This window comes from Lissotriton helveticus, chromosome 1_1 (assembly GCF_964261635.1).
Source record: "Lissotriton helveticus chromosome 1_1, aLisHel1.1, whole genome shotgun sequence".
NCBI classification, from domain to species: domain Eukaryota; kingdom Metazoa; phylum Chordata; class Amphibia; order Caudata; family Salamandridae; genus Lissotriton; species Lissotriton helveticus.
This window is the reverse complement of record NC_136057.1, coordinates 1,853,361,218-1,853,388,791: the sequence shown is the minus strand read 5'-3', so window position 1 is coordinate 1,853,388,791 and position 27,574 is coordinate 1,853,361,218. Positions and strand designations below refer to the sequence as shown.

The 27,574-nt window shown below is 47.4% G+C and overlaps 1 protein-coding gene across 1 annotated transcript in view; it reads left to right on the top strand.

The window, feature by feature from the left end:
• The first annotated feature begins 715 nt into the window (after positions 1 to 715).
• HSD17B7 (hydroxysteroid 17-beta dehydrogenase 7) overlaps positions 716 to 27,574 on the top strand; it is a 166,391-nt gene continuing 139,532 nt past the window's right edge. Inside the window, exon 1 of the mRNA XM_078641417.1 lies at positions 716 to 978. Coding sequence (XP_078497543.1) covers positions 944 to 978 — 35 coding nt within the window. The 5' untranslated portion in view covers positions 716 to 943. The remainder of the gene's footprint in view (positions 979 to 27,574) is intronic.

Genomic DNA, 27,574 nt, shown 5'->3' with positions numbered 1-27,574 from the left:
ATATTTAGTTATGCAGCACAATATCCTTGGTGCAACAACAACTGTTGCATGGCTAAGCACTTATAAGGTCCCAAAGGCAAGACCTATTGGCTATGCCAATGCTGGTTTTATTTTGGGAGGGAGAGTAACTCCACTTCTCAAGGGAGACATAATACTTTTAATTAGAGAGTACCGGCACTTCTAATTTTCCATTTCAATCACTGGTTATTGGAGGACATACCGAAACGTAGAAACAACAGCTGCTTACGATCACTTTTCCAGTACATTTGCTGTAAAAAAGAATTGGCATTCACCCATAAATGTTATAAACTCACGCTGTCTAAATGTAGTGTTAAGCTTACTTTCATATACCACAGCAGAATAGTCCTCATGCTGCTTTTGGTTCCCGCATAAGTGAGCTCACCGCCCATATTCAGAAACCAATGTAAATACGGTGCTCGTGTAAAGCGCTCCAATGCCTTCGGGTCGACTTCGCGCTATATAAATATGCAACCAAAAAAAACAAATACAAAAAACAGGAAGATCAAAGCTCCACGGCGCAGCTTTCCTATTGGCTCGCGTCTCAAAGACCTCCCATCAGCCCACCACAACCCACTAACACCAGATGAGCGCGTGCTAGGCGTCGCTCAGGGCCCGCCCATTCGCCCGCCCACCCCTGAGAATCATCGAGCTCCATGTGAAGGACTTGGGAAGGCACCGGATAAGCGCGATCTCTGGAACTGATTGAATGGGCGACTTTGCCTGACTACAACATGGCCGCCTGACTACATGATCATTTGAAAGAATTGCATTTTGCCTGACCTGTCGTGACTACCGGTGAAACTGGGCCCGCCCCAGAGGCTGTCCTTTAGCTGGGGTACACCTCGTTTGGTTTCTGTGGCTGTACTTTGACAGTGGAGCTAAGAAATTGTCACGTTTCTGATAATCGCCGCATTATATCGCCATGGCCAAGGTTGTAGTGGTCACCGGAGCCAACAGGTAGGTCACCTCCCTGGTCACGCACTACTTCAAGCGACCCGACTATACTCTTCTCATTAAACAACACTGGACAATAATAGTGCTCTGTTGGTAGGAGAAGGCATACCGATAATGCAAGCTTAGATTTTTTTTGTAAAATTTCTTTGTATATTCTTGAAACTGGTTTATATATCTCATTTATTTGTTTTTAGCACATTTGATTTGTTTTTAACTACACTTCAAGGGAGATATATGTTTCTTAGTTGAAATTATACTCTATGATCGTCATTGCTGGAATATTATTTCTGTTGTACGTTGCTTTAACCTAATATGAAACGCACTGCTGCCTCGATGGCTGGATCAAGAACATTCATGTGCTCAAGGAGATGTAAAATACATTTTAAGCATCAGGAGTTGTTCTGTAGTTTCTGAATAAATACAGGTTTTATTTAGCCAGTCTAATGCAGCGAGTTTGTTCGCACAAGTTAACATGAGTTCTGAATCGGCAAGTAGCAATAATAATAATAATATCCACATGTGTAAAGCGCACAATCACCCGTTAGGGTCTCTAGGCGCTGGGGGCCGTCGGGAAGATTAAGCGAGCTATTGCCCAGAGTCACATGGTGCTGGGCTAACCTGCCGCCGGAGCCGGGGATCGAACCGTGATCCCCAGATTCCGTAGTCAGTCGCCCTGGCCGCGGCGCCACACCTCTCCCATCAGTTCCTTGTTAGACGTTAGGTTCCCTGTCGTGTACTGTTTATATGTGCATTATTATTTTTTATGGTATGGCAACGTAAAACCTTTTCTGGCCTAGTTACAGACAGACTCAGTTCTGACATACCTCCATTTACACTGATCTAGGGGCATCAGCTGAGGCCGTAAGATTGTTTTTATCCTAGGGATGCTTCTTTACTCTCAGCCTGTAAAATCATTGTAACCTGAGGGATAGTGCTGCTGAATCATGTGGGCTAGATCTTGTGTCAGTTTCGGCAGTAATATCGATGTAACCCAAAGTATAGCCCTTCTGTCTGAATTTTTAACCTGTGAGGTCTGTAGAGGGACAACTCTCTCTAGAGATATAGCACGTTTACATTAAAGGACAATTCAGTTATCTGAGATCCTACCCTGTACGATTTGTTTTCTGAGCGACAAACTGTCAGATACCTCGGTATGTACAATCCTTAACGCAACCTAAAGATCAGCTATACTGTCTACCGTGAGCTACAACCTATTTCCACAATCAAATTTTTATCAGTACCAAGCTCTGAATGTGAGTACCTTAGCAATTTCTAAACTAACTTATTTTCGGTGTCTGTCAATTTGCATTAGTCTGATTTTGGTTGCTTTAGTCTGGGTTTGGTTGCTGTACTTTTGCCTTCCGCTCAGCTCCATGACGCCCCATGTGGCAGCTGTTTCCGCCGTATATTTTTCTAATTCATTCATTCAGTCTTCCATGGGCCTTTTAAGGTTTGGCTTTATGAACATTGCAAAGTGACATTTGTATGTGATGAAACCTAATGAAAGCAATATTTGCTGTGATGCAAGAAGTGAAGATGCTGACTTTGAAGTTTCTTGAGATGCCAAGGTCATGCTTCCAAAATGAAATATTTGTTAGTTGCTATGATCAATGGTTTGGTGAAGATAGAAAAGAAATATGGTCTTCATTTAAATCATGCTAGTTAGATAATGCTTTGCCTTAAGGCAACCATGTGAAGCATGAATTTATTCCTTCTCACATCCCCATTATAATCATTTATTGAATGGGACTTTATGCATCTGGAGAGCAGTGTATGTACAGGCAAGAACATATTTTGAGCAAAATAAACATCCACCCCAACATGGACAGGCATTATTTTCAGCCAATAGAGCTCTTGCATTCTTTAGAGTTTGATGGAGTTATGCATACCCCAATACAGCCTTTTCTGAGGGCCATGAGGTAAAGGGTACAAAGGATCGTTGTATAATTCGATGTGTGAATCAGGCAGTTTTGAACTTCAGACAATATGTGGTGTTTAGCAGAGGATCCTTGAATTCAACTCTTGTGTTGCATAAGATCGAGAAGCCTTGGAGGAGTAGAGTTATGTATATGGGGATCAGCCATGCAAAATTTTGTTAACAGTAGGGTTGAGTGTTGTTGCTTAATTTGTCGTGACTTAGAAGCTAAGGTTGTTAATTCAGTGCCTGGAGAGCTGGGACCTGACTATAGATTGGTTAGAAGCAGTCCATCTCCTAGCATCTCCATATCTTTAGGAAACCTTCCCCATGTTTCAGCTGGAGTGGGGGATTTGTTCTAGAGGACAAAACATTTTCGTGGAAGAATCGGTTGGCAAATCTTTTGAGCCACAGTAGGAGTTTGACAAAGAGTTTAGATTGGCGGCAAAGGCTAGAAGATTGATCAGCTGGTTTAGAACTCTGCTATTGAGAGATTTGCATACTGTGCACAGAATTTTGGTTTGCAATCCTTCTAACTGACAGCCAATGGAGAGAGTACAGGGTCAGTGTGATATATTCATTAGGCAAGTATAAGCAATGTACGGAACCCTTTGCAGTTTACTGAGATAATTATTATTATAATAACATGCTTAAAAACCCCAGGAATGCAGATATGAAACATAGCAAAGGACACCTCATGGGCTTTCCTCATTTGTACCCGCGGGGTGCCCCATTGCTCTTCTAGCAACATCTCTAGCTTCACATAACCCTGATCCCCATGTGCACATAGCCATGCTAACCTGCACTGGGCATGCCCCAGTGCTCCCTGAACACCTAGTCGTCTTATGAGCCAAACCTCCCAGTGCTTCTCTGAGGCACATCTTCAGTGCTTCTTATGAATATCTTTACGTGCTCCACTAAGGCACATCGTCAAGTTAGTGGGCCGCGGGGAAAATTCCCCCCCCCCCCTTTCTTACACGGGAAGACACTAAGCTGGGCAAGTGGCGGGCTAACCGGCAGGCTTGGATGGGTGCGCTCTGGACCGGCAAATTACAATTACGCCGAGAGACTGTGAGGGAAGGCGCTGTGTGTGCACAGGGGCATGCACAGAGAACTGCAGGCACTAGTGAGGCAAGGAGGCTCTGCGCTCAAAGACGTGACCCGAGTGCATCGCACTTTCCACCAGGAGAGGGGCGGTGGAGATATTACGGCCGCACAGGAGCTGCGGAGGTCCCAGTTCAAACCCACACCACCCACAGTGGGATACCCCGTGGATCAGCACACAAGGGCAGCGACTGGTACTGCTCCATACAGGGGGGCTTACAAAACTGGCACGCAGATAGCACCCGGGGAACGCGAGCGGTGCCCTCTGCCCGGATTTTACGCGCGCTCCTGCTGGTGACTATATTGAGCCTGAAGCGGGCATCATGGCGCACAGAGGCCCCAGGCATGCCTCCACGCAATCCAAATTGGAGAAATTCGCCTTTGACAAACAGACACCCCCACAAGAACAACGTAAGCCCACTGGGAAGGCGACGGTAGCTGAGGGGTCGAAGAAAGCGACATTGGACGACATTCTGGCGGCATTGGCCCAGGTGCAGGAGACGGTGGGGGCGACGGCGACCGAAGTTACCCTGATACGCGCAGACCTCCAGAAGATGAACGAAAGAGTGAAGCAAGTGGAAGTGGTCACCAAATCCTTAGTTGAAGATGTCTCGGAGTTGCAGATCGAAATGGGTAAATTGCAAGCTGGCAACAAAACGCTTAGAGAAAAGCTGGATAATCAGGAGGGGCGCTCTCGGAGAAACAACGTCAGAATTTTAGGTGTGCCAGAATCTGAACCAACAGGCGCTATGGACCTCTACGTGGAAGACATGATCAAGAATCAACTCCAGCCCAAGGGCCTTTCGCATTTCTTCTCTGTGGAACGGGCCCATAGGGTGCCAGGGGGGAAGCCAAGGATAGGGGGCCCGCCGAGACCAATACTGGCGAGGCTCTTCAACTTTAGAGACCGGGATGCTATTTTGCAAGCGGCTAGAGTGGCGCCAGCCATCCAGGTTCAAAACTCTAGGGTGTCATTCTTCCCGGACTACACGGCAGAAGTCTCACGGAAAAGGAGAACCTTTCTTGAGGTCAAGAAAACGCTAAGAGAGAAAGAACTGCCTTACCTAATGCTCTTCCCGGCCCGGCTCCGAGTAGTAGCTGATAAAAGGTCTGGTTCTTCGACTCTCCTGATGCGGCTAGGGACTGGCTCGAGGGTTGGCGCAGTGTGGGCTAGCCACGAAAGACAAATAGTGCAAACCATGAACACCGAGGGGACAGCCGAGCGGGATCCCAGGCATCGGGCGGAAGAGGAGCGGGAGGATCCCCGATACTTGAACACACGGAGGCTGACGAAGAAGAATGATCCGGCACGGTGGACACAGGAATGGACGCTGCCTATTGTGATTGGAACTAATAATTTGTTGTGGCAGATGGACTCTGGCCTGTTTGACCCCGGCTGTGAGCAGGGATGCCGCCTGCTCAGGGAGACACCCTCCCCCTACACGCAAGTACTCTGGTTTTGGGACGGGTTAAGCACTCTGCTCAGTTGGGGAGGCGGGCAGTTGGAAGTCCGTTAAGCAGGGGGGCAGGGAGGGGGGTTGAGGGGGGGGGGGCTGTTTTGGTTATGTTCGGAATACACAGGTATGGTCAACAGTGCTTTAAATGGGCCGGTACTCACCGGTACTGAGTACCGGCACTTCCTAAATTTTTCACTTTGAGTACCGGCACTTCTCTACTGCCCGAGGAGAGTACCGGTACTCATGAAAAGGTCTGCTCGTGGCTGGGCTGGTGAGCCGGAGTGGGACATGTCACTGGCAGCCGAGTCGCCGCTTCTGCAGCCCCCTCCCGCCCATCAGAGCCCCAGCTGAGCTATTCAGCAGAGCTCTTTTGGATAATGACCGGTGCTCGCCTCATGCTGTGCTTGACAGAGCTGGGTGGAGATTCATTTTACCTGCTAGTGTGCGCGCGTGTGATTTTCAAAGCGCAGCACTTTAGGTAGTGAAAAGTAAAAAGTCAGTGCAGGGTAACACTTTGAACATAGGAAATGTTGTCAGACAAAAGGGCGGTGGAATTTCACACGTCCTTTCTCTTGATCTGAGGGTTAATGCCCTGTCTGGGCATTAACCCTACAGTTAGATTAGCGCTCCAGGGGTCTCTTAAGAGGCCCCTGGAGCGCTAATCTAACTGTTTTCTGCACTGAGGCGCCCACCTTCCTAACACCAAATGACTCAAGGTCTGTTTCTTATATGCCCAGGCTGTGGCAGGATGTTGCCTTTCTTGACTGCCAGCCGGCCCCAGTGCACCCATGAAATTCCCCTGCTGCATGGAGTTGGAATTTAATGTGCAAAATAAAGGCTACGCCCTGGTTAAAACACCACAAGTGCTTTTCTTTCCTGAGAGCCCGCTGGTGCCTGTTGTGGTGGTGGATGGCGACTTGCACGTTGTGCTCCTCGCACTATATTTATACTGTGTGAGGAAGAGCTGGCAACGAAAGACTGCCTCCTTCCTAAAAGAAATGTAAATGTGGTGAATATGTTAATTAGCAAAGCTAAAGGTCTCCTGGAGAACACTGTATGGCTTTGGTTTGGAATGGAAACGGTTACAAAAGGCTTACACTAGTTTCCAACCATGTTTGGTAATGTGTTTGTGTTCTGGATTTTACGTGGCACAGAGCATTTACCATATCAGCAGAAGAGAACTCTAACACTAGGATACTTGCAACCTGCAGAGGGTCCGGGTTCAGCACCTGCACACCTCCTCCTGACCTCTGCCCCAGACTCACCGCGCCATTGTGAGTCTCATGGTGGGAGCAGAGGGCACAGGCAGAGACACTGCAGCAGGGCTCGCTGTCTGACTCCCTGAAGAAGAGACAGGCTAGAGAGCCCCGCGGTGCCAGGCCAGCAGCTCCTCGGTCCATCGTTCTGACAGCTCTAAAGAGATCATTTAATATTCTCCTGCTGCTGACATTTAAAATGTTTGTTACGAAAATGATTATGGGGCTCCAGCACGGCAGTGGGCCTTGCAAATGGGCACACTAGAGTCTGGGCTTAATATGCGCTAGGTTTTGTCTAAACTAGCAGTTTTGGCAATTAAAAAAGCCATACTGAAGAGTATAACATGGCTTTTAACATACCGAAATCTTTTGTGCGTCCGCTTATGTTTGTCTGTTTGCCTGCATTTGTAAGCCTGTTTTTTTAAAGCAAAAAAAGTGAGAGAGAAAGAATCAAGAAACTCTCAGGAGTTATTTTAAAGAAAATGGGTGGCCCTTTGTGTGCACGTCTGCTTGGCGACAAAGGTTCATAAATAACATAGTGGGGAGGGTTGGTGAGTGAGTGAGTGGATGGGTGGATGAGTGAGCCAGGGTGGATGTGCAGATGAATGGATGGATGAGTGAATGGATGGGTGAAAGAGGGTGGATGATTGGATATAAGGGCCGATGATGGGTGGGTAAGTTAAATATTGGATGGATGAATGAAAGGTAGAGAGGATGGATGAAAGGGGGGATAATGGATGAGTGAAAGGAGGGATTGAGTGAAAGGGTGGATGGAATGAAAGGGCGGATGGTATTAAGGAGTGAAAGGGTTGATGGATAGATGAGCGAAAGGATTGATGGATGAGTGAAAAGGTGGATAAAGAGATGGATGAGTGAAAAGATTAATGGATAGGTTTAAGGAAGGATGGATAGGTTTGGATATGAAGGGTGGACAGACGGAATGGTGAAAATCAACTAAATGATGGATGAAAAACTGAATAGACAACACAATGTAAACGGTAAATGGTAAACATCAGCAGGTAAATGGTTGGATGAAAGGATGAATGGATAGATCGATGGAAGAGACAAGAGATATCTTCTGGGGAGGGTCATGATGATTTGCTTGGTGCCATAAGAGCTTTTGTTCGAAGTGGGGATATTTTCAGTTTCTTCCTACTCACTTGCTCAAAAATATATAGTATTGTTCTAAACAACAGCAATTAACAGTATGGCATTAAGAAGGTGCAACTATTGCAAAAAAAAAGGAAATGTTAACATATTATTGCATTTCTCTTTCATTTTGTGTAATGAGTTAACCTGCTTTGTTTATATGAACACATTTATCATGTGTTTTGCTGTGTGCTGCAACTATTGTAGAAGTCGTTAAGTATCATCATGTCCTGCGCTTAGCCCCGCCCCTAGCCCCGCCCACTCACTACACCTCTTGCGCATTTTAATGAGTACCTGCACTTATTTTTTCCCATTTAAAGCACTGATGGTCAAGGAATAATGTAATGCTTACAAGCGGTTTACCAATTGTTCGGTATATGTACACCCGGTCTGGTTCCTATGTTACGATATCACTCAGTCTCAGGCACAGCAGGAGAATTACCAATCTGGATACGGTACATGCTGGGCCCACCACCGTCCTCTTAACTGTACATGGCAGCAAACCCTATATCGAGAACGGAAGGGGATGACTCACTTTCGCGGGGCTCGTCTCTGCGCATGCTGTCATGGAATGTGAGAGGACTGGGAGATAAGGTCAAACGTGGGTTGGTGCTGACCGCACTGAAAAGGCTGAAACCCGCCATTGTACTCCTACAGGAGACACATTTAACAGGGGAGGCGTCTAGGGCCATGGATAGGAGGGGGTAAAAAATGGTAGTACATTCAGACTTCACGTCAGGCTCTCGGGGGACCGGCATCCTACTCCAGAAATCCTCACACTTTATTCCACTACACACTAAGACTGATGGACAGGGATGCTTCGCTGCACTGCAGGGACAGTGGGAGGGTAGGCTCCTTAACTTGGTTTTGGTATACATCCCCCCGGCGCTGCACTCGGTGCAGCTCCCAAAACTTGCAGACTTCTTGCTGACCCTCCCCGAAGGGGATGTTATTCTGGGGGGCGACTTCAATGCCATTGTCGAAACCCAACTAGATAGGTTCCCGACGATGGCTCCCGTTGGGGGGCCCTCCCGCTTCCAACGTTTTTTGACAGCTATGGGCCTCATAGATATATGGAGACGTATGCACCCTCAGGATAAACAGTACACCTTCCATTCCGCTGTGCACGGCAGCATGTCCAGAATAGACCACTTCTTAGCACTAGGTAACGGTATCCAACACACAGACACCATAGAAATTCACCCAAGGGGAATTTCAGACCACTCCCCGATCACCCTGACGATGTCCACTCAGGAGAAGTCGCGCAAGCGGATTTACCCTATACAAGCTACATATCTTAAGATCCCCCAGGTCCGCAAGGCTCTTAAACAGGCGACGACACAGTACTTCGCCGAGAATGTGGGCTCGGTACGCTCCTCGGAGGTTGTCTGGGAGGCGTACAAGACAGTGCTTAGGGGACAAGCCATGAACTCAATTACAGGTTATAAAAAGGAGAAAACTCAGGAATTGAACGAAATGGAATTACTAATGCGAGAGTTGTCAACAGCGCACGACCTGCACCCCACTCCAGACACGGCTCACGCACTTCACCTTCAACAGCAGCTTTACACGGACCATATGAGGGCTCAGGTTAAGGGACACATTACGGATACACAAAATAGGGTTTATGAAGTGGGAGATAAGGCGGGTAAGATGCTGGCATGGCTCGATAAGAGAGGAGGTAGCTCGAGGGGTATTCAACAGGTTAGGGACAGGTCGGGGGGGGAAGCGCACGAACCCGAAGCAAATAGTCGTGACGCTTGCCACCCACTTTGAAGAGGTATACACCCCTGAACGAGTTGTGACGCCTGAATTGGCCAGAGCTGCACTAGAACAGGTTGAGGTACAGACACTTTCCTCAGAGGCGGCTGCAGAACTAGAGGCGGACATATTCACAGAGGAGATACAACTGGCAATAAAGGCACTGCACCCGGGTAAGACCCCTGGGCCGAACGGCATACCTATAGAATGGTATCAATCGACGCCGGAGAGACTGGGCAAACACCTGCTAGCAATGTTTAAGGAATGTTTAGGGAAGGGAATACTTCCACCAGATCAGAGACTGGCCAGTATAGTAGCAATCCCTAAGCCGGGGAAACCACCAGAGGAATGCTCCTCATACCGCCCTATCTCTCTGCTTAATGCAGAAGTCAAGATCCTAGCCAAACTCCTGGCGACTCGTCTTCTACCTCACCTGCACGCAATCATACATCCGGACCAGTCGGGATTTATACCACATAGGAACACGGCACTCAATCTGCGGAGACTACACGGGGTGTTGGCTCAGGCGGATTCGATCCCTACACAGGCAGTAATATTGGCCTTAGACGCCAAAATGGCCTTTGACCTGGTAGAGTGGAACTACTTGTTCTAGGTTCTGAACCGGCTAGGTTTCGGCCCCAAATTCACAACATGGATTAAATTATTATATGCCGAACCTATGGCGCAGGTGGTGGCTAACGGACATATCTTGTGACCGTTCCCTCTGGGAAGAGGCACTCGTCAGGGATGCCCACTCTCGCCATTGCTGTTCGCAATCTCACTAGAGCCACTGGCTACGCTAATCAGAACCACACCACTGCTGGCGGGAATACGCTGGGCGGAGGGCAGGGAGGACCGGCTTTCCCTTTATGCAGATGATATGCTGGTGTATCTAACAGACCCAGAACGCGGGGTACCGGCACTCCTGAATCTATGTGATAGCCACGGTAAAATATCGGGATACACACTAAATTGGAACAAATCGGAGATGCATGTCCTGAAGGGTCCGATCCCGGCACTAAGTGCAGACTGCCCCCTAAGGACAGCTGGATCTTCCTTTAAATACTTGGGAATACATGTCACGAGGGACCCAATGGAATTTATGGATAAACATCTGGGGCCGCCTATGGCCCGGCTTAAACAAGATGTCAAGTTCTGGGCGGGACTGCCTCTGACGCTACTGGGGAAGGCAGCATTGTACAAAATGATGTCCCTGCCTCGATTTTTATATGTCCTTGAAAATGCCCCATACCCGGTGGCCCCGAGTTTCTTCAAAAAAGTAGCAGCGCTGGTGTCGAATCTTCTATGGGTGAACCTACCGGCACGCATTGCGCAATCCAAACTACACAGGGGCTGGTACGATGGAGGAATCGCACTGCCAAACCTGAAATTATATTATTGGGCGACACAACTGAAACCCATCAACCACTGGCTACACACTCCACACACTGATCCTGCATTCCAGGCAGACAGGGCGCAGCTGGGCACGAACAGCCTACTGGCTCCGTTGTACGAAAAACGGAAAATGCGTAAACTGGAGGGTCCCACTAAACTCACTGTCACGATATGGCATACAGCGACAATGGCTCTAGGATGGCAGGGGAAAATAACCAAGCTTACACCACTGTGGGACTTAAGAGCCCTAGGTAACATGAGGAACAGTAGAGGCTTCTCGCACTGGGACATCATAGGGATATCTACAGTAGGGGACCTATGGGAACGGGGAGGCGTGGTGCCCTTTGATAGGCTTAGAGACCTGTATGATCTGGGAGAGAGGGAGCAATATAGATATCTTCAGATCCGGCATGCCTTACTTGCCGCCATACCCCCTGACACTGAATTGCCGGAATCGACCCCGCTTGAAGACCGCCTTCTTACAGACTTCATGATAGAACGGGCGACGTCACTCATATACCGTAAACTACTACACAACTTGCCAGACCCAATGACTCCATTGAAGGAGAAATGGGAGAGAGACACTCATGAAATGGATGAGCAAGAATGGAACGAGGCGATGGCGTCGCCTAAGGAAGTTGGCATCTCCGCCAGACTAAGGCTCGTCCAATTGAAAATATTACATAGGGTTTATTACTCTAGGACTACACTACACCGTATTAACAGAGCACAACACCCTTACTGCCTGAGTGGGTGCGGGGAAGAAGGCACATTCTTCCACACTATATGGGACTGCCCCCGTATCCAGGAATACTGGAAAAAAATACTACGAACAATATCACAGACACTAGAAATCTCTCTGCTACCTGACCCACAGAGGTGCCTCTTGAACGTGTGGGAAGCGACTGATTTGTCCAGACTTGATCAGCTATGGGTCACACTGGGCATGATTGTTGCCAAACGCGACATCACGCAGCGTTGGGGAGTGGTGGAAGTACCAACGAATACACAATGGTGCCTCAACATGGACAAAATAATGGTGACTGAACGGGCGGTATACTCTAACCGAGCGTGCCCGGGGGAATGGAATAAAATATGGACTAAATGGAACATGTACAGGGGGGAGATCTGTGAACCCTTGCCGGAAGACGATCAAGATGAATCGGAAGAGGAAGGGGAGGAGGGTTAGTGGACTCTGTAGGTCCCGCACGACATGATAGCCAGAACATGAGATGGACCAATAATAGGGGTAGACCCGGGGGGAGCGGTGGAGGGGCTGTCAGGAGGACCACGAATGGGTGGGCCTAACACTCACACTTCCACGACATGGAGTACTTAGGTAGGAGCTAGATTGGAGCTACACTCAGGGGATGTGTAGTCACCCGATCGAGGTGACCAATGGCCAAACAGAAAGACCGCACTGTGATTTCACACACTATTTGTGTTCTTGTTATGGTTTTGAGGGGGGAAAAACAAAAAAACAAAAAACATGCCTTAATCTGCGAATTATGACTGAACAGTGCCTTTTCTTTGATAAAGTGATAAGATTTATGGGAGAATGACATTTGACTAAATCATGACACTAATGCGTTTTGTTTCCCATAATGTGATGGCGGCCAGCCCTACGGGTTGTAGGCCAGCAGCTGTGTACGTTTAAAGGTGCAATAAAGGTTTTTGGACAAAAAAAAAAAAATGATCAAGCTAGGGGGGGGAAAAATACTTTTATTCACTCCCCTAGTTGATATGCTAAAATCTGGGGATAAATGGGAAATGCTTAAGGTAAAGTACCTACTGTTTCCCTGGTCGGTCGACTAATTTCAAGCCCTACCACAAGGCTTTTCTTCAGAACCTTAAAGGAGAAAAATTGCTCCCACTCCTAAAGTTCTATAATTTTGTAATTCACAATAATAAACAAAAATACAGAAAATAAAGATTATATAGCACCTAATTGGTCTGTTAAAATTGCAAAAATCCTACAGAGGTTTGGAAAGAAAAAGACAAAAAAATTAAAAAATGCACGACCTTGTCATGTATGTCATGTAAACATCTTTAGTGATTTAGTGGATATTGTGGTAAAGATTGTTGAAATATGTGAGCACGCAAACTTTCCAGGTAGAGACTTGATATTGCGTGAGTTGCCTGTCAGGAAGGACAGGGAGGATAAAAGAGGTGGGGGGATTGCCATAATTTATGAAAATTTATATTGCTACAAGTTTGATGACTTACAGGCCACTGACTGCGAAGCTGCAGTGTTTAAGCTGACTTTAACTCCGCACTTCACTTTTTCAGGGATACTGGTTTATAGACCTCCTGGGCCTGCCGGTCCCTCATTCACAAACTTCCCTGATCTGGTTTCTCCTCTTTTGCTCAGATCGGCGAAGTTTTCAATTCTAGGGGACCTAAATCTGGAGGATCCTGCTTGTACCATTAGTAACATTCTTATCTCAGAGTTAGCAGCTATTAACATTTTACTTCATAACTCCGGACCTACACACAAATTGGATCATATATTTTCTAATTTATCCAATATTGCATGTTCTATAGCTATTCCCTTGTGCTGGTCCGATCATTTTTTGGTTGATTTTAAATTAATAATTACTGACCACGTGCATGTGGCGCCTTGCGGTACTTCAAAACTAATAAGGAATTGGAAAAAGCTGGATATAGACAATTTTAATAAACTACTTAGCCACACTGCCCCTATTTTAGAAACAATCTTGATATTGACTTAGTAACATTTCAAAAGTGGATTCTTAAAACTACAACATTTGCTTGCCTGAATCCTCTAAGAGGATTAGTAACCACCGCCCCCAGCCCCATGGTTCTCAGACTTGCTAAAAGCTGAGAAAACCAAATGTAAAAATATGGAAAGACGGTGGAGAAGGCCAATGCTTTTAAAGCCAAAACTGCTTACCTGCATGTTAAAATGGAATATCATTCTCTGTGTAGGGTCGCGCGTGCTAAATATGTTTCCTCAATCTTATCCGCTGTCAAGAGTTGTTCAAAATGTTAAAATAACTGTTAGGTGCCACTACTCAGCCCATTCCCCCCAATCTGAATGAAACACAACGTGGAGATCTTGCTCAATTCTTTACTAACAAAGCTGAAGCAATATACTCCACTCTGACTGAGAATTCGTCACCATCCCTTACGTCAATACCATCAATCCCTACTCATTTAACTTTGCCATCTGTTGATAAAGTTTTGTCTGATATAAATACCATTAATAAAATTGAGAACTAGACATTACTGGAAATGAAGTCCCTTAAATTGCATCCGGGCCGCATCAAATCTGGTTCTCCTCGCAATTCCCTTCCTATTTCTGTGCTGCAGCAGTTTGACCTGTCAATGCTTACAATCATTATGGAACTCCTTAATTCTTCTTTAAAGGAATCTCTGGTTCCTCTGGCATGGAAGCATGGGTTCTTCTGGAATGGAAGCATGCAATGGTTATTCCTTTATTGAAAAAGGCCAGTGCTGACCCTTTGGTGTCGTCTAATTATCAGCCAATTCCTTGCTTCCTGTATTCTCTAAAATCGTGGAGAGGCATATTAATGGTCAGCTGTCTCAGTTCACTGAAAAGAATAAGATTTTACATTCCTCTCAATCCGGTTTTCGAACCGGTTATTCTATGGAGACGGCTCTTCTTGGCATAACCGAAATACTGTGCCAAAATTTAGATGCAGGCAATACGGTCGTACTTGTCTTATTGGATTTTAAGTGCGGCCTTTGATACGGTGTCCCATGCTGTCCTGATAAAGGCTCTACAATTTATAGGGGTTACTAATCCTGCACTTAGCTGGTTAACATCTTTTCTTACTGACCGTACGTTTCAGGTTTTCTCTTCTGCAGCAAATTCCAAGACTCATTCATCCTCATATGGAGACCCCCAGGGGTCTATTCGTAGTCCTTTGTTTAACATATATGTTAGACCCCTGGCAACGGTTGTTGAAGAAGCTGGGTTGTCATTATTTTCATACGCCGACAACACTAAGATTATTTTTTCACTATCTGCAGGAAAAAACTCAGAGCCTCCTGCTCTTCTGACTGGGTTGAGCAAAGTGGCATCTTGGATGCATGCCAATTTTCTCAAGCTGAATGGTGAAAAAACTGAGGTTTTGGTACTGGGGAAAGATAAAGAGTTCTGGGGTCCTCAACATTGGCCCGCAGAAATGGGTGCAGTACCTCAGCCTTCTCATCATGTTTGCAACCTTGGCTTTATTATTGACGACTCATTATCTATGCGTCACCAGGTCACGAAGGTTACTGCAACATGTTTCACCATTCTAAAGTGGCTGAGAAAAATTGTGTGCATGCTCCCTAGCCCTACTCGGAGAACCGTAGCCAGGCTCTTATTACATCTAGACTGGACTACGGTAACATCCTCTATCTGGGAGCCAATAAAGATGTTATCCGAAAGCTTCAGAGAGTAAAAAACTCAGCGGCCAGATTGCTCTGCCATACCCTGAGAACTGCTTCTTCTTCCGCTTCTTTGAGAGATTTTCATTGGTTGAGAATTGAGAATCGGATTAAGTTTAAAGCTCTGAACTATATGTTCAGAATTAAGCACGGCACGGCTCCTATGTATGTGCAAAATTTGGTCCATCTTTATTTAACTTCCTGTAGTCTCACATCTACTACTCAGGCTAAATTTCAGGTGCCAAGGATCCGACTATCCCGCATGGGCAGCCGTTCCTTTTCATATTTGGGCCCTGTTCTATGGAATGCTCTTCTGCTGTCTCTTCGTACTCAGATGAATGTCACACTCTTTCACAAATCCTTAAAACCCAGCTTTTTACTTAATAAGCTCATCTCTACTATTCTGCTGTTGCTTCCGTCGGGCGCCGAAAAACCCTTGCGGGTAGCTGTTGTGCCTAGATATAAATTTAAATAACGTAACTGACTTGCTCTCACTCTCTCACTGACTGACTCTCACTGACTCTCTCTCTCACTGACTGACTGACTCTCTCACTGACTGACTGACTCACTCACTGACTGACTCTCTCACTCTCTTACTGACTGACTGACTCAGTCTCTCTCTCACTGACTGACTCTCTCCCTCTCTGACTGACTGACTCTCTCACTCACTCTCTCACTGACTGATTCTCTCACTCGCTCGCTCTCTCTCTCTCTCTCTCTCTCTCTCTCTCACTGACTGACTCTCTCTCTCACTGACTGACTCACTGACTGACTCTCTCTCTCACTGACTGACTGACTCTCACTGAACCCACTGACTGACTCTCACTGACTAACTCACTCTCAATCATCTTTCTCTCACTGACTGACTGACTGACTCTCTCACAGACTCTCTGACTGACGGACTCACTCTCACTCTCTCTCTGACTGACCCTCTCGCTGACTGACTCACTGACTGATTGTCTCACTAACTGACTGACTCTTTCACTGACTGACTGACTAAATGACTGACTCTGTCACTCTCTGACTGACTCACTCTCACTGACTCTCTCTCACTGACTCTCTCTCCCACTGACTTGACTCTCTCCCATTGACTGATTGACTGCCTGCCTGACTCTCTCACTGACTGACTGACTCTCTTACTGACTGACTGACTCTCACTCTCTCTCTCTCTCTCTCTCACTGACTGACTCTCTCACTCTGACTGACTGGCTCTCTGACCGACTAACTGACTCTCTCACTATCTCACCGACTGACTGATTCTCTCTCTCTCTCTCTCTATCTCTCTCTCTCTCTCTCTCTCTCTCTCTCTCTCTCTCTCTCTCTCTCTCTCTCTCTCTCTCTCTCTCTCTCTCTCTCTCTCACTGACTGACTGATTCTCTCACTGACTGATTCTCTCACTGACTGACTCTCACTGACTGACAGACTGACTCTCTCACTGACTGATTCACTGACTGACTCTCTCACTGACTGATTCACTCTCTGAATCTCTCTCCCTCTTACTGACTGACTCTCTCACTGACTGACTGACTCTCACTCTTTCTCTGACTGACTCTCACGCTGACTGACTCACTGACTGATTGTCTCACTGACTCTCTGACTGACTGACTAAATGACTGACTCTCACTGACTGACTGACTCTCTCACTCACTGACTCATTCTCTCACTCTCTCTCTCTCACTGACTGATCGACCTACTGACTGCCTGACTCTCTCAATCTCTCGCTCACTGACTGACTCTCTCACTGTCTGACTTACTCTCTCACTGACTGTCTGACTGACTCTCTCACTGACTGACTGAGTGACTGACTCATTTATTTATTGATCTCTGACTCACTGACTAACTCTCTCTCTCTGACTGACTCTCACTCTCTCTCACTGACTGCCTCTTTCACTCTCTCTCACTGACTTCCTCTCTCACTCTGTCTCACTGACTGACTCTCACTGACTGATTGACTCACTCTCTCTCTAACTGACTCTCACGCTGACTGACTCACTGACTGTCTCACTGAGTGACTGACTCACTCACTGACTCTCTCTCTCTCACTGACTGACTGAATAAATGCCTGTCTCTCACTGACTGACTCTCTCTCTCTCACTCTCTCTCACTGACTCTCAGTGAATGACAGACTGACTCTCTCACTCTCACTGACTGACTGAGGGACTCTCTCACTGACTGACTGAGTGACTCTCTCACTGACTGACTGAGTGACTCTCTCACTGACTGACTGACTGACTCTCACTGACTTACTGACTGACTCTCCCAATGTCTCTCTCACTGACTGACTGACTGACTCCAACTAACTGACTGACTCTCTCTTAGTGACTGACTCTCACTGACTGACCAACTCTCTCTCTCACTGACTGACTGACTCTCTCTCACTGACTCTCTCTCTCTCTCTGACTGACTCACTCTCTCTCACTCGATCTCACTGACTGACTCTCTGACTGACTGACTCGCTGACCGACTCACTCTCAATCTCTCTCTCTCACTGACTGACTCTCATTCTCTCACTGACTGACTGACTCTCTCACTGACTGACTGGCTAAATGACTGACCCTCTCACTCCTTCTCTCACTGACTGACTGACTCTCTCACTGACTGACTGACTCTCCTTCTCTCTCTCACTGACTGACTGGCCCACTGCCTGACAGACTGACTCTCTCAATCTCTCTCTCACTGACTGACTCTCATGGACTCTCTGACTGACTGACTCTCTTTCACTCTCTCTCTCACTGACTGACTGAGCGACTCTCACTTGCTGACTGACTCACTGACTGACTCTCTCTCTCTAACTGACTGACTTTCTCTCTCACTCGCTCTCACTCACTGACTGTATGACCTTCTCACTCTCACTGACTGACTGCCTCTCTCAATCACTTTCACTGACTCTCACTGACTGACTGACTGACTCTCACTCTGTCGCTTTCTGACTGACTGACTCTCACTGACTGACTGACTCATTTATTTATTGATCTCTGACTCACTGACTCTCTCTGACTGACTCTTTCACTCTCTCTCACTGACTTCCTCTCTCACTCTGTCTCACTGACTGACTCTCACTGACTGACTGACTCTCACTGACTCACTGACTGACTCAATGACTCACTGACTGACTCTCATTGACTAACTCACTCTCTCAATCTCTCCCTCTCACTAACTGACTGACTCTCACTCTCTCTCTCTGACTGACCCTCTCGCTGACTGACTCACTGACTGATTGTCTCACTAACTGACTGCCTGACTCGTTCACTGGCTGACTGACTAAATGACTGACTCTCTCACTCTCTGACTGACTGACTCTCACTGACTCTCTCTCTCACTGACTAACTGACTCTCTCACTGACAGATTGACTGACTGACTGACTGACTCGCTGACTGACTGACTCTCAATCTCTCTCTCTCACTGACTGACTCTCTTACTCTCTGACTGACTTACTCTCTGACTGACTAACTGACTCTCCCACTCTCTCATTGACTACCTGATTCTCTCACACTCACTGACCGACTGACTCTCTCACTGACTGACTGACTCTGATTCACTGTCTGACTCACTCTCTCAATCTCTCTCTCCCACTGACTGACTCTCTCACTGACTGACTCTCTCACTGACTGACTGACTCTCACGCTGACTGATTGTCTCACTGACTGACTGACTCTCTCACTGACTGTCTCTCTCACTCTCTCACTGACTGACTCTCTCACTGACTGACTCTCTCACTGACTGACTCTCTCACTGACTGACTGACTGACTCTCTCACTGACTGAGTGACTCTCTCACTGACTGACTCTCTCACTGACTCACTGACTGACTGACTCTCACTCTCTCACTAACTGATTGACTGACTCCAACTAACTGACTGGCACTCTCACTGACTGACTCTCTCTTAGTGACAGACTCTCTCACTGACTGACTGACTAACTCTCTCTCTCTCTCTCTCTCTCACTGACTGACTGACTCTCTCTCTCACTGACTCTCTGACTCTCTCTCACTAACTGACTCTCATTCGATCTCACTGACTGACTCTCACTGACTGACTCTCTCACTGACTGACTCACTGACCTCAATCTCTCTCACTGACTGACTGACTCTCTCATTCTCTCACTGACTGACTCTCTCACTGACTGACTGACTCTCACTGACTGACTGACTGACTCTCCTTCTCTCTCACTGACTGACCGACCGACCGACCGACTGACTGACAGACTGACTCTCTCAATCTATCTCTCACTGACTGACTAAGCGACTCTCACTGACTGACTGACTCACTGACTGACTCTCTCTCACTGACTGACTGACTCTCTCTCACTCACTGACTGACTGACCTTCTCACTCTCACTGACTGGCTGCCTCTCTCAATCACTCTCACTGACTCACTAACTGACTGACTAACTCTCACTCTGTCGCTCTCTGACTGACTCTCTCACTCTCACTGACTGAATCTCTCTCTCACTGACTTACTCTCTCACTCTGTCTCACTGACTGACTCTCACTGACTGATTGACTCACTCTCTCTCTAACTGACTCTCACGCTGACTGACTCACTGACTGTCTCACTGAGTGACTGACTCACTCACTGACTCTCTCTCTCTCACTGACTGACTGAATAAATGCCTGTCTCTCACTGACTGACTCTCTCTCTCTCACTCTCTCTCACTGACTCTCAGTGAATGACAGACTGACTCTCTCACTCTCACTGACTGACTGAGGGACTCTCTCACTGACTGACTGAGTGACTCTCTCACTGACTGACTGAGTGACTCTCTCACTGACTGACTGACTGACTCTCACTGACTTACTGACTGACTCTCCCAATGTCTCTCTCACTGACTGACTGACTCCAACTAACTGACTGACTCTCTCACTGACTGACTCTCTCTTAGTGACTGACTCTCACTGACTGACCAACTCTCTCTCTCACTGACTGACTGACTCTCTCTCACTGACTCTCTCTCTCTCTCTGACTGACTCACTCTCTCTCACTCGATCTCACTGACTGACTCTCTGACTGACTGACTCGCTGACCGACTCACTCTCAATCTCTCTCTCTCACTGACTGACTCTCATTCTCTCACTGACTGACTGACTCTCTCACTGACTGACTGGCTAAATGACTGACCCTCTCACTCCTTCTCTCACTGACTGACTGACTCTCTCACTGACTGACTGACTCTCCTTCTCTCTCTCACTGACTGACTGGCCCACTGCCTGACAGACTGACTCTCTCAATCTCTCTCTCACTGACTGACTCTCATGGACTCTCTGACTGACTGACTCTCTTTCACTCTCTCTCTCACTGACTGACTGAGCGACTCTCACTTGCTGACTGACTCACTGACTGACTCTCTCTCTCTAACTGACTGACTTTCTCTCTCACTCGCTCTCACTCACTGACTGTATGACCTTCTCACTCTCACTGACTGCCTCTCTCAATCACTTTCACTGACTCTCACTGACTGACTGACTGACTCTCACTCTGTCGCTTTCTGACTGACTGACTCTCACTGACTGACTGACTCATTTATTTATTGATCTCTGACTCACTGACTCTCTCTGACTGACTCTTTCACTCTCTCTCACTGACTTCCTCTCTCACTCTGTCTCACTGACTGACTCTCACTGACTGACTGACTCTCACTGACTCACTGACTGACTCAATGACTCACTGACTGACTCTCATTGACTAACTCACTCTCTCAATCTCTCCCTCTCACTAACTGACTGACTCTCACTCTCTCTCTCTGACTGACCCTCTCGCTGACTGACTCACTGACTGATTGTCTCACTAACTGACTGCCTGACTCGTTCACTGGCTGACTGACTAAATGACTGACTCTCTCACTCTCTGACTGACTGACTCTCACTGACTCTCTCTCTCACTGACTAACTGACTCTCTCACTGACAGATTGACTGACTGACTGACTGACTCGCTGACTGACTGACTCTCAATCTCTCTCTCTCACTGACTGACTCTCTTACTCTCTGACTGACTTACTCTCTGACTGACTAACTGACTCTCCCACTCTCTCATTGACTACCTGATTCTCTCACACTCACTGACCGACTGACTCTCTCACTGACTGACTGACTCTGATTCACTGTCTGACTCACTCTCTCAATCTCTCTCTCCCACTGACTGACTCTCTCACTGACTGACTCTCTCACTGACTGACTGACTCTCACGCTGACTGATTGTCTCACTGACTGACTGACTCTCTCACTGACTGTCTCTCTCACTCTCTCACTGACTGACTCTCTCACTGACTGACTCTCTCACTGACTGACTCTCTCACTGACTGACTGACTGACTCTCTCACTGACTGAGTGACTCTCTCACTGACTGACTCTCTCACTGACTCACTGACTGACTGACTCTCACTCTCTCACTAACTGATTGACTGACTCCAACTAACTGACTGGCACTCTCACTGACTGACTCTCTCTTAGTGACAGACTCTCTCACTGACTGACTGACTAACTCTCTCTCTCTCTCTCTCACTGACTGACTGACTCTCTCTCTCACTGACTCTCTGACTCTCTCTCACTAACTGACTCTCATTCGATCTCACTGACTGACTCTCACTGACTGACTCTCTCACTGACTGACTCACTGACCTCAATCTCTCTCACTGACTGACTGACTCTCTCATTCTCTCACTGACTGACTCTCTCACTGACTGACTGACCCTCTCACTCTTTCTCTCACTGACTGACTGACTCTCACTGACTGACTGACTGACTCTCCTTCTCTCTCACTGACTGACCGACCGACTGACTGACAGACTGACTCTCTCAATCTATCTCTCACTGACTGACTAAGCGACTCTCACTGACTGACTGACTCACTGACTGACTCTCTCTCACTGACTGACTGACTCTCTCTCACTCACTGACTGACTGACCTTCTCACTCTCACTGACTGGCTGCCTCTCTCAATCACTCTCACTGACTCACTAACTGACTGACTAACTCTCACTCTGTCGCTCTCTGACTGACTCTCTCACTCTCACTGACTGAATCTCTCTCTCACTGACTTACTCTCTCACTCTGTCTCACTGACTGACTCTCTGACTGACTGACTTACTGACTCTCACTGACTGCCTCTCTCACTGACTCTCTGACTGACGGACTGACTCTCACTCTCTCTCTGACTGACCCTCTCGCTGACTGACTCACTGACTGATTGTCTCACTAACTGACTGACTGACTCTTTCACTGACTGACTGACTGACTAAATGACTGACTCTCTGACTGACTCACTGACTCGCTTACTGACTGACTGACTCTCAATCTCTCTCTCTCACTGATTGACTGAATCTCTCACTCTCTGACTGACTAACTGACTCTCTCACTCTCTCACCGACTACCTGATTCTCTCACTCTTTCTCTCTCACTGACTGACTGACGCTCTCACTGACTGACTCTCTCACTGCTCTCTCACTGACTGACTCTCTCTCTGTGACTGATTCCTTGACTGACTCTCACTGACTGACTCTCTGACTGACTGACTCTCACTCTCTCACTAACTGATTGACTGACTCCAACTAACTGACTGGCACTCTCACTGACTGACTCTCTCTTAGTGACAGACTCTCTCACTGACTGACTGACTAACTCTCTCTCTCTCTCTCTCTCTCTCTCTCACTGACTGACTGACTCTCTCTCTCTCTCACTGACTGACTCTCTCTCTCTCTCACTGACTGACTGACTCTCTCACTGACTGACTGAATGACTCTCTCACTGACTCACTGACTGACTCTCACTGACTGACTGACTTTCTCAATGTCTCTCTCACTGACTGACTGACTCTCACTCTCTCACTAACTGACTGACTGACTCCAACTAACTGACTCTCTCACTGACTTGACTCTCTTAGTCACTGACTCTCTCACTGACTGACTAACTATCTCTCACTGACTGACTCTCTCTCACTGACTCTCTGACTCTCTCTCTCTCTCTCTCTCACTGACTCTCTCTCACTCTCTCTCTCTCTCTCTCTCTCTCTCTCTCTCTCTCTCTCACTGACTGACTCTCTCACTCAATCTCCAAGACTGACTCACTCACTGACCGACTCTCTCTCTGACTGACTTACTTACTAACTTACTCTCAATCTCTCTCTCTCACTGACTGACTCTCCCATTCTCTCACTGACTGACTGACCGACTCTCGCACTCTCTCTCTCACTGACTGATTGACTAAATGACTGACCCTCTCACTCTTTCTCTCACTGACTGACTGACTCTCCTTCTCTCTCTCACTTACTGACCGACTGACTGACAAACTGACTCTCTCAATCTCTCTCTCTCCCTGACTGACTGACTGACTCTCACTCTCACTGACTCTCTCACTGACTGACTCTCTCACTGACTCACTGACTGACTCTCACTGACTGACTCTAACTGACTGACTCTCTCAGTGTTTCTCTCAATGTCTCTCTCTCACTGACTGACTGACTCTCACTCTCTCACTAACTGACTGACTGACTCCAACTAACTTGCTGACTCTCACTGACTGACTCTCTCTTAGTGACTGACTCTCTCACTGACTGACTGACTAACGGACTCTCTGACTGACTCTCTCTCACTCTCTCTCACTGACTGACTGAGTGACTCTCACTGACAGACTGACTCACTGACTGACTGTGACTGACTCTCTCTCTGACTGACTGACCTTCTCACTCTCACTGACTGACTACCTCTCTCAATCACTCTCACTGACTCACTGATTGACTGACTCTCATTAATTTATTGACTCTGACTCACTGACTAACTCTCTCTCTCACTGACTGACTCTCTCACTGACTTACTCTCAGTCTCTCTCACTGACTGACTCTCTCACTGACTTACTCTCTCAGTCTGTCTCACTGACTGACTCTCTCACTGACTGACTGACTAACTCTCGATTTCTCTCTCACTGTCTGACTCTCACTGTCAGACTCTCACTGTCAGACTCTCACTGTCTGACTCTCACTGTCTGACTCTCACTGTCTGACTCTCACTGTCTGACTCTCACTGACTGACTGACTCACCGTGACTGACTCTCACTCTCTCACTCTCTCTCTCACTGACTGACTCTCAGACTCTCTTTTTCACTGACTTCCTCTGACTCCCTCTCACTCACTGACTCTCACTCTCTCTCACTGACTAACTCTCTCACTCTCTCTCACTGACTCTGACTGACTTACTGACTCTCTCACTCTCTCTCTCCCTGACTGACTGACTCTCTGACTGACTCTCTGACTGACTGACTCTCACTGACTGACTAACTAATTGACTATCTCACTGATTTGAATGACTTACTAACTGACTCCCTCACTGACTGTTATACAGGTACTATTTCCCAACCTTCACCCTCCTGTTATTTATGCCCCCCATTACATAAAAACCCATAACAAGCAACCATTGGGACAGGCAGATAGAAGTTGCCAGCATTGAAAGGACAAAAAAAAAAAACCTCAAGACATTATTTATTGTTAATACTTTTTAGGTCTCGGCAACGAGAACTATTGTCACCGAGATCGCCCGCAAGGGAACACAGAGCGGTGCACGAGCCGACCAGCGTCTGTGGACGCGCACACACACACAGGCAGGCACACATAGACAGACAGACAGACACACGCACGCACACACGCGCGCACACACACACACACACACACACCCTCCCTCTCTCTCTGCCCACTCCCTCTCTGCCGCCCCCACTCACCGGGCTCTTTCCCTCCCTACGTCAGTCACGGCAGCAGGCAGACTCGGTCTCTTCTCCGGCGATCTTCAGCTGATGTGCACGCCCACGCTGCGTCTCGTGCGCGCCCACCATGCTGTTTCTCGCCCGTTGATCCTCAGCTTGTGATTACTACTCCTTCTAACCCGGATTCTAAATTACTATTTCTTGGTTCTTTAACTCCACTCTGTTGATTCGTAACAAACTGATATTCAGCACATTTCGCAGTCTCGCTTTTGCTTCTCATAAATACAATAAGATTATTTTATTCAAATGTCTACCCTTCTTTTGGTTCTGTGCCTATTATGCTTCGGACTATAGAGTTTTAGAAAGTGTGGTGGAAGATTCCATGATATCGGTGGCGCGCACAGTGCAGGAACCTGGGTGTCATAGACATAGAAAAAGACTGCCCATGTGCCAACCTGTGTGCTGAGTGCAGAGTAGTGAGTGCAGAGTAGTGAGTGCAGAGTAGTGAGTGCAGAGTAGTGAGTGCAGTGAGTGTGCAGAGTAGTGAGTGTGCAGAGAGAGTGTGCAGAGAGAGTGTGCAGAGAGAGTGTGCAGAGAGAGTGTGCAGAGAGAGTGTGCAGAGTAGTGAGTGCAGAGTAGTGAGTGCAGAGTGAGTGTGCAGAGTGAGTGTGCAGAGTGAGTGTGCAGAGTGAGTGTGCAGAGTGGTGAGTGCAGAGTGGTGAGTGCAGAGTAGTGAGTGCAGAGTAGTGAGTGCAGAGTAGTGAGTGTGCAGAGTAGTGAGTGTGCAGAGTAGTGAGTGTGCAGAGTAGTGAGTGTGCAGAGTAGTGAGTGTGCAGAGTGCAGAGTAGTGAGTGCAGAGTAGTGAGTGCAGAGTAGTGAGTGCAGAGTGCAGAGTAGTGAGTGCAGAGTGCAGAGTAGTGAGTGCAGAGTGCAGAATAGTGAGTGCAGAGTGCAGAGTAGTGAGTGCAGAGTAGTGAGTGCAGAGTAGTGAGTAGTGAGTGCAGAGTAGTGAGTAGTGAGTGCAGAGTAGTGAGTAGTGAGTGCAGAGTAGTGAGTAGTGAGTGCACAGTAGTGAGTGCAGAGTAGTGAGTAGTGAGTGCAGAGTAGTGAGTAGTGAGTGCAGAGTAGTGAGTAGTGAGTGCACAGTAGTGAGTGCAGAGTAGTGAGTAGTGAGTGCAGAGTAGTGAGTAGTGAGTGCAGAGTAGTGAGTAGTGAGTGCAGAGTAGTGAGTAGTGAGTAGTGAGTGCAGAGTAGTGAGTAGTAAGTAGTGAGTGCAGAGTAGTGAGTGCAGAGTAGTGAGTGCAGAGTAGTGAGTAGTGAGTGCAGAGTAGTGAGTAGTGAGTGCAGAGTAGTGAGTAGTGAGTGCAGAGTAGTGAGTGCAGAGTAGTGAGTAGTGAGTGCAGAGTAGTGAGTGCAGAGTAGTGAGTGCAGAGTAGTGAGTAGTGAGTGCAGAGTAGTGAGTGCAGAGTAGTGAGTAGTGAGTGCAGAGTAGTGAGTAGTGAGTGCAGAGTAGTGAGTAGTGAGTGCTGAGTAGTGAGTGCAGAGTAGTGAGTAGTGAGTGCTGAGTAGTGAGTGCAGAGTAGTGAGTAGTGAGTAGTGAGTGCAGAGTAGTGAGTGCAGAGTAGTGAGTAGTGAGTGCAGAGTAGTGAGTAGTGAGTGCAGAGTAGTGAGTAGTGAGTGCACAGTAGTGAGTGCAGAGTAGTGAGTAGTGAGTGCAGAGTAGTGAGTAGTGAGTGCAGAGTAGTGAGTAGTGAGTGCACAGTAGTGAGTGCAGAGTAGTGAGTAGTGAGTGCAGAGTAGTGAGTAGTGAGTGCAGAGTAGTGAGTAGTGAGTGCAGAGTAGTGAGTAGTGAGTGCAGAGTAGTGAGTAGTGAGTAGTGAGTGCAGAGTAGTGAGTAGTAAGTAGTGAGTGCAGAGTAGTGAGTGCAGAGTAGTGAGTGCAGAGTAGTGAGTAGTGAGTGCAGAGTAGTGAGTAGTGAGTGCAGAGTAGTGAGTAGTGAGTGCAGAGTAGTGAGTGCAGAGTAGTGAGTAGTGAGTGCAGAGTAGTGAGTGCAGAGTAGTGAGTAGTGAGTGCAGAGTAGTGAGTGCAGAGTAGTGAGTAGTGAGTGCAGAGTAGTGAGTAGTGAGTGCAGAGTAGTGAGTAGTGAGTGCTGAGTAGTGAGTGCAGAGTAGTGAGTAGTGAGTGCAGAGTAGTGAGTAGTGAGTGCAGAGTAGTGCGTAGTGAGTGCAGAGTAGTGCGTAGTGAGTGCAGAGTAGTGAGTAGTGAGTGCAGAGTAGTGAGTGCAGAGTGCAGAGTAGTGAGTGCAGAGTGCAGAGTAGTGAGTGCAGAGTAGTGAGTGCAGAGTGCAGAGTAGTGAGTGCAGAGTGCAGAGTAGTGAGTGCAGAGTGCAGAATAGTGAGTGCAGAGTGCAGAGTAGTGAGTGCAGAGTAGTGAGTGCAGAGTAGTGAGTAGTGAGTGCAG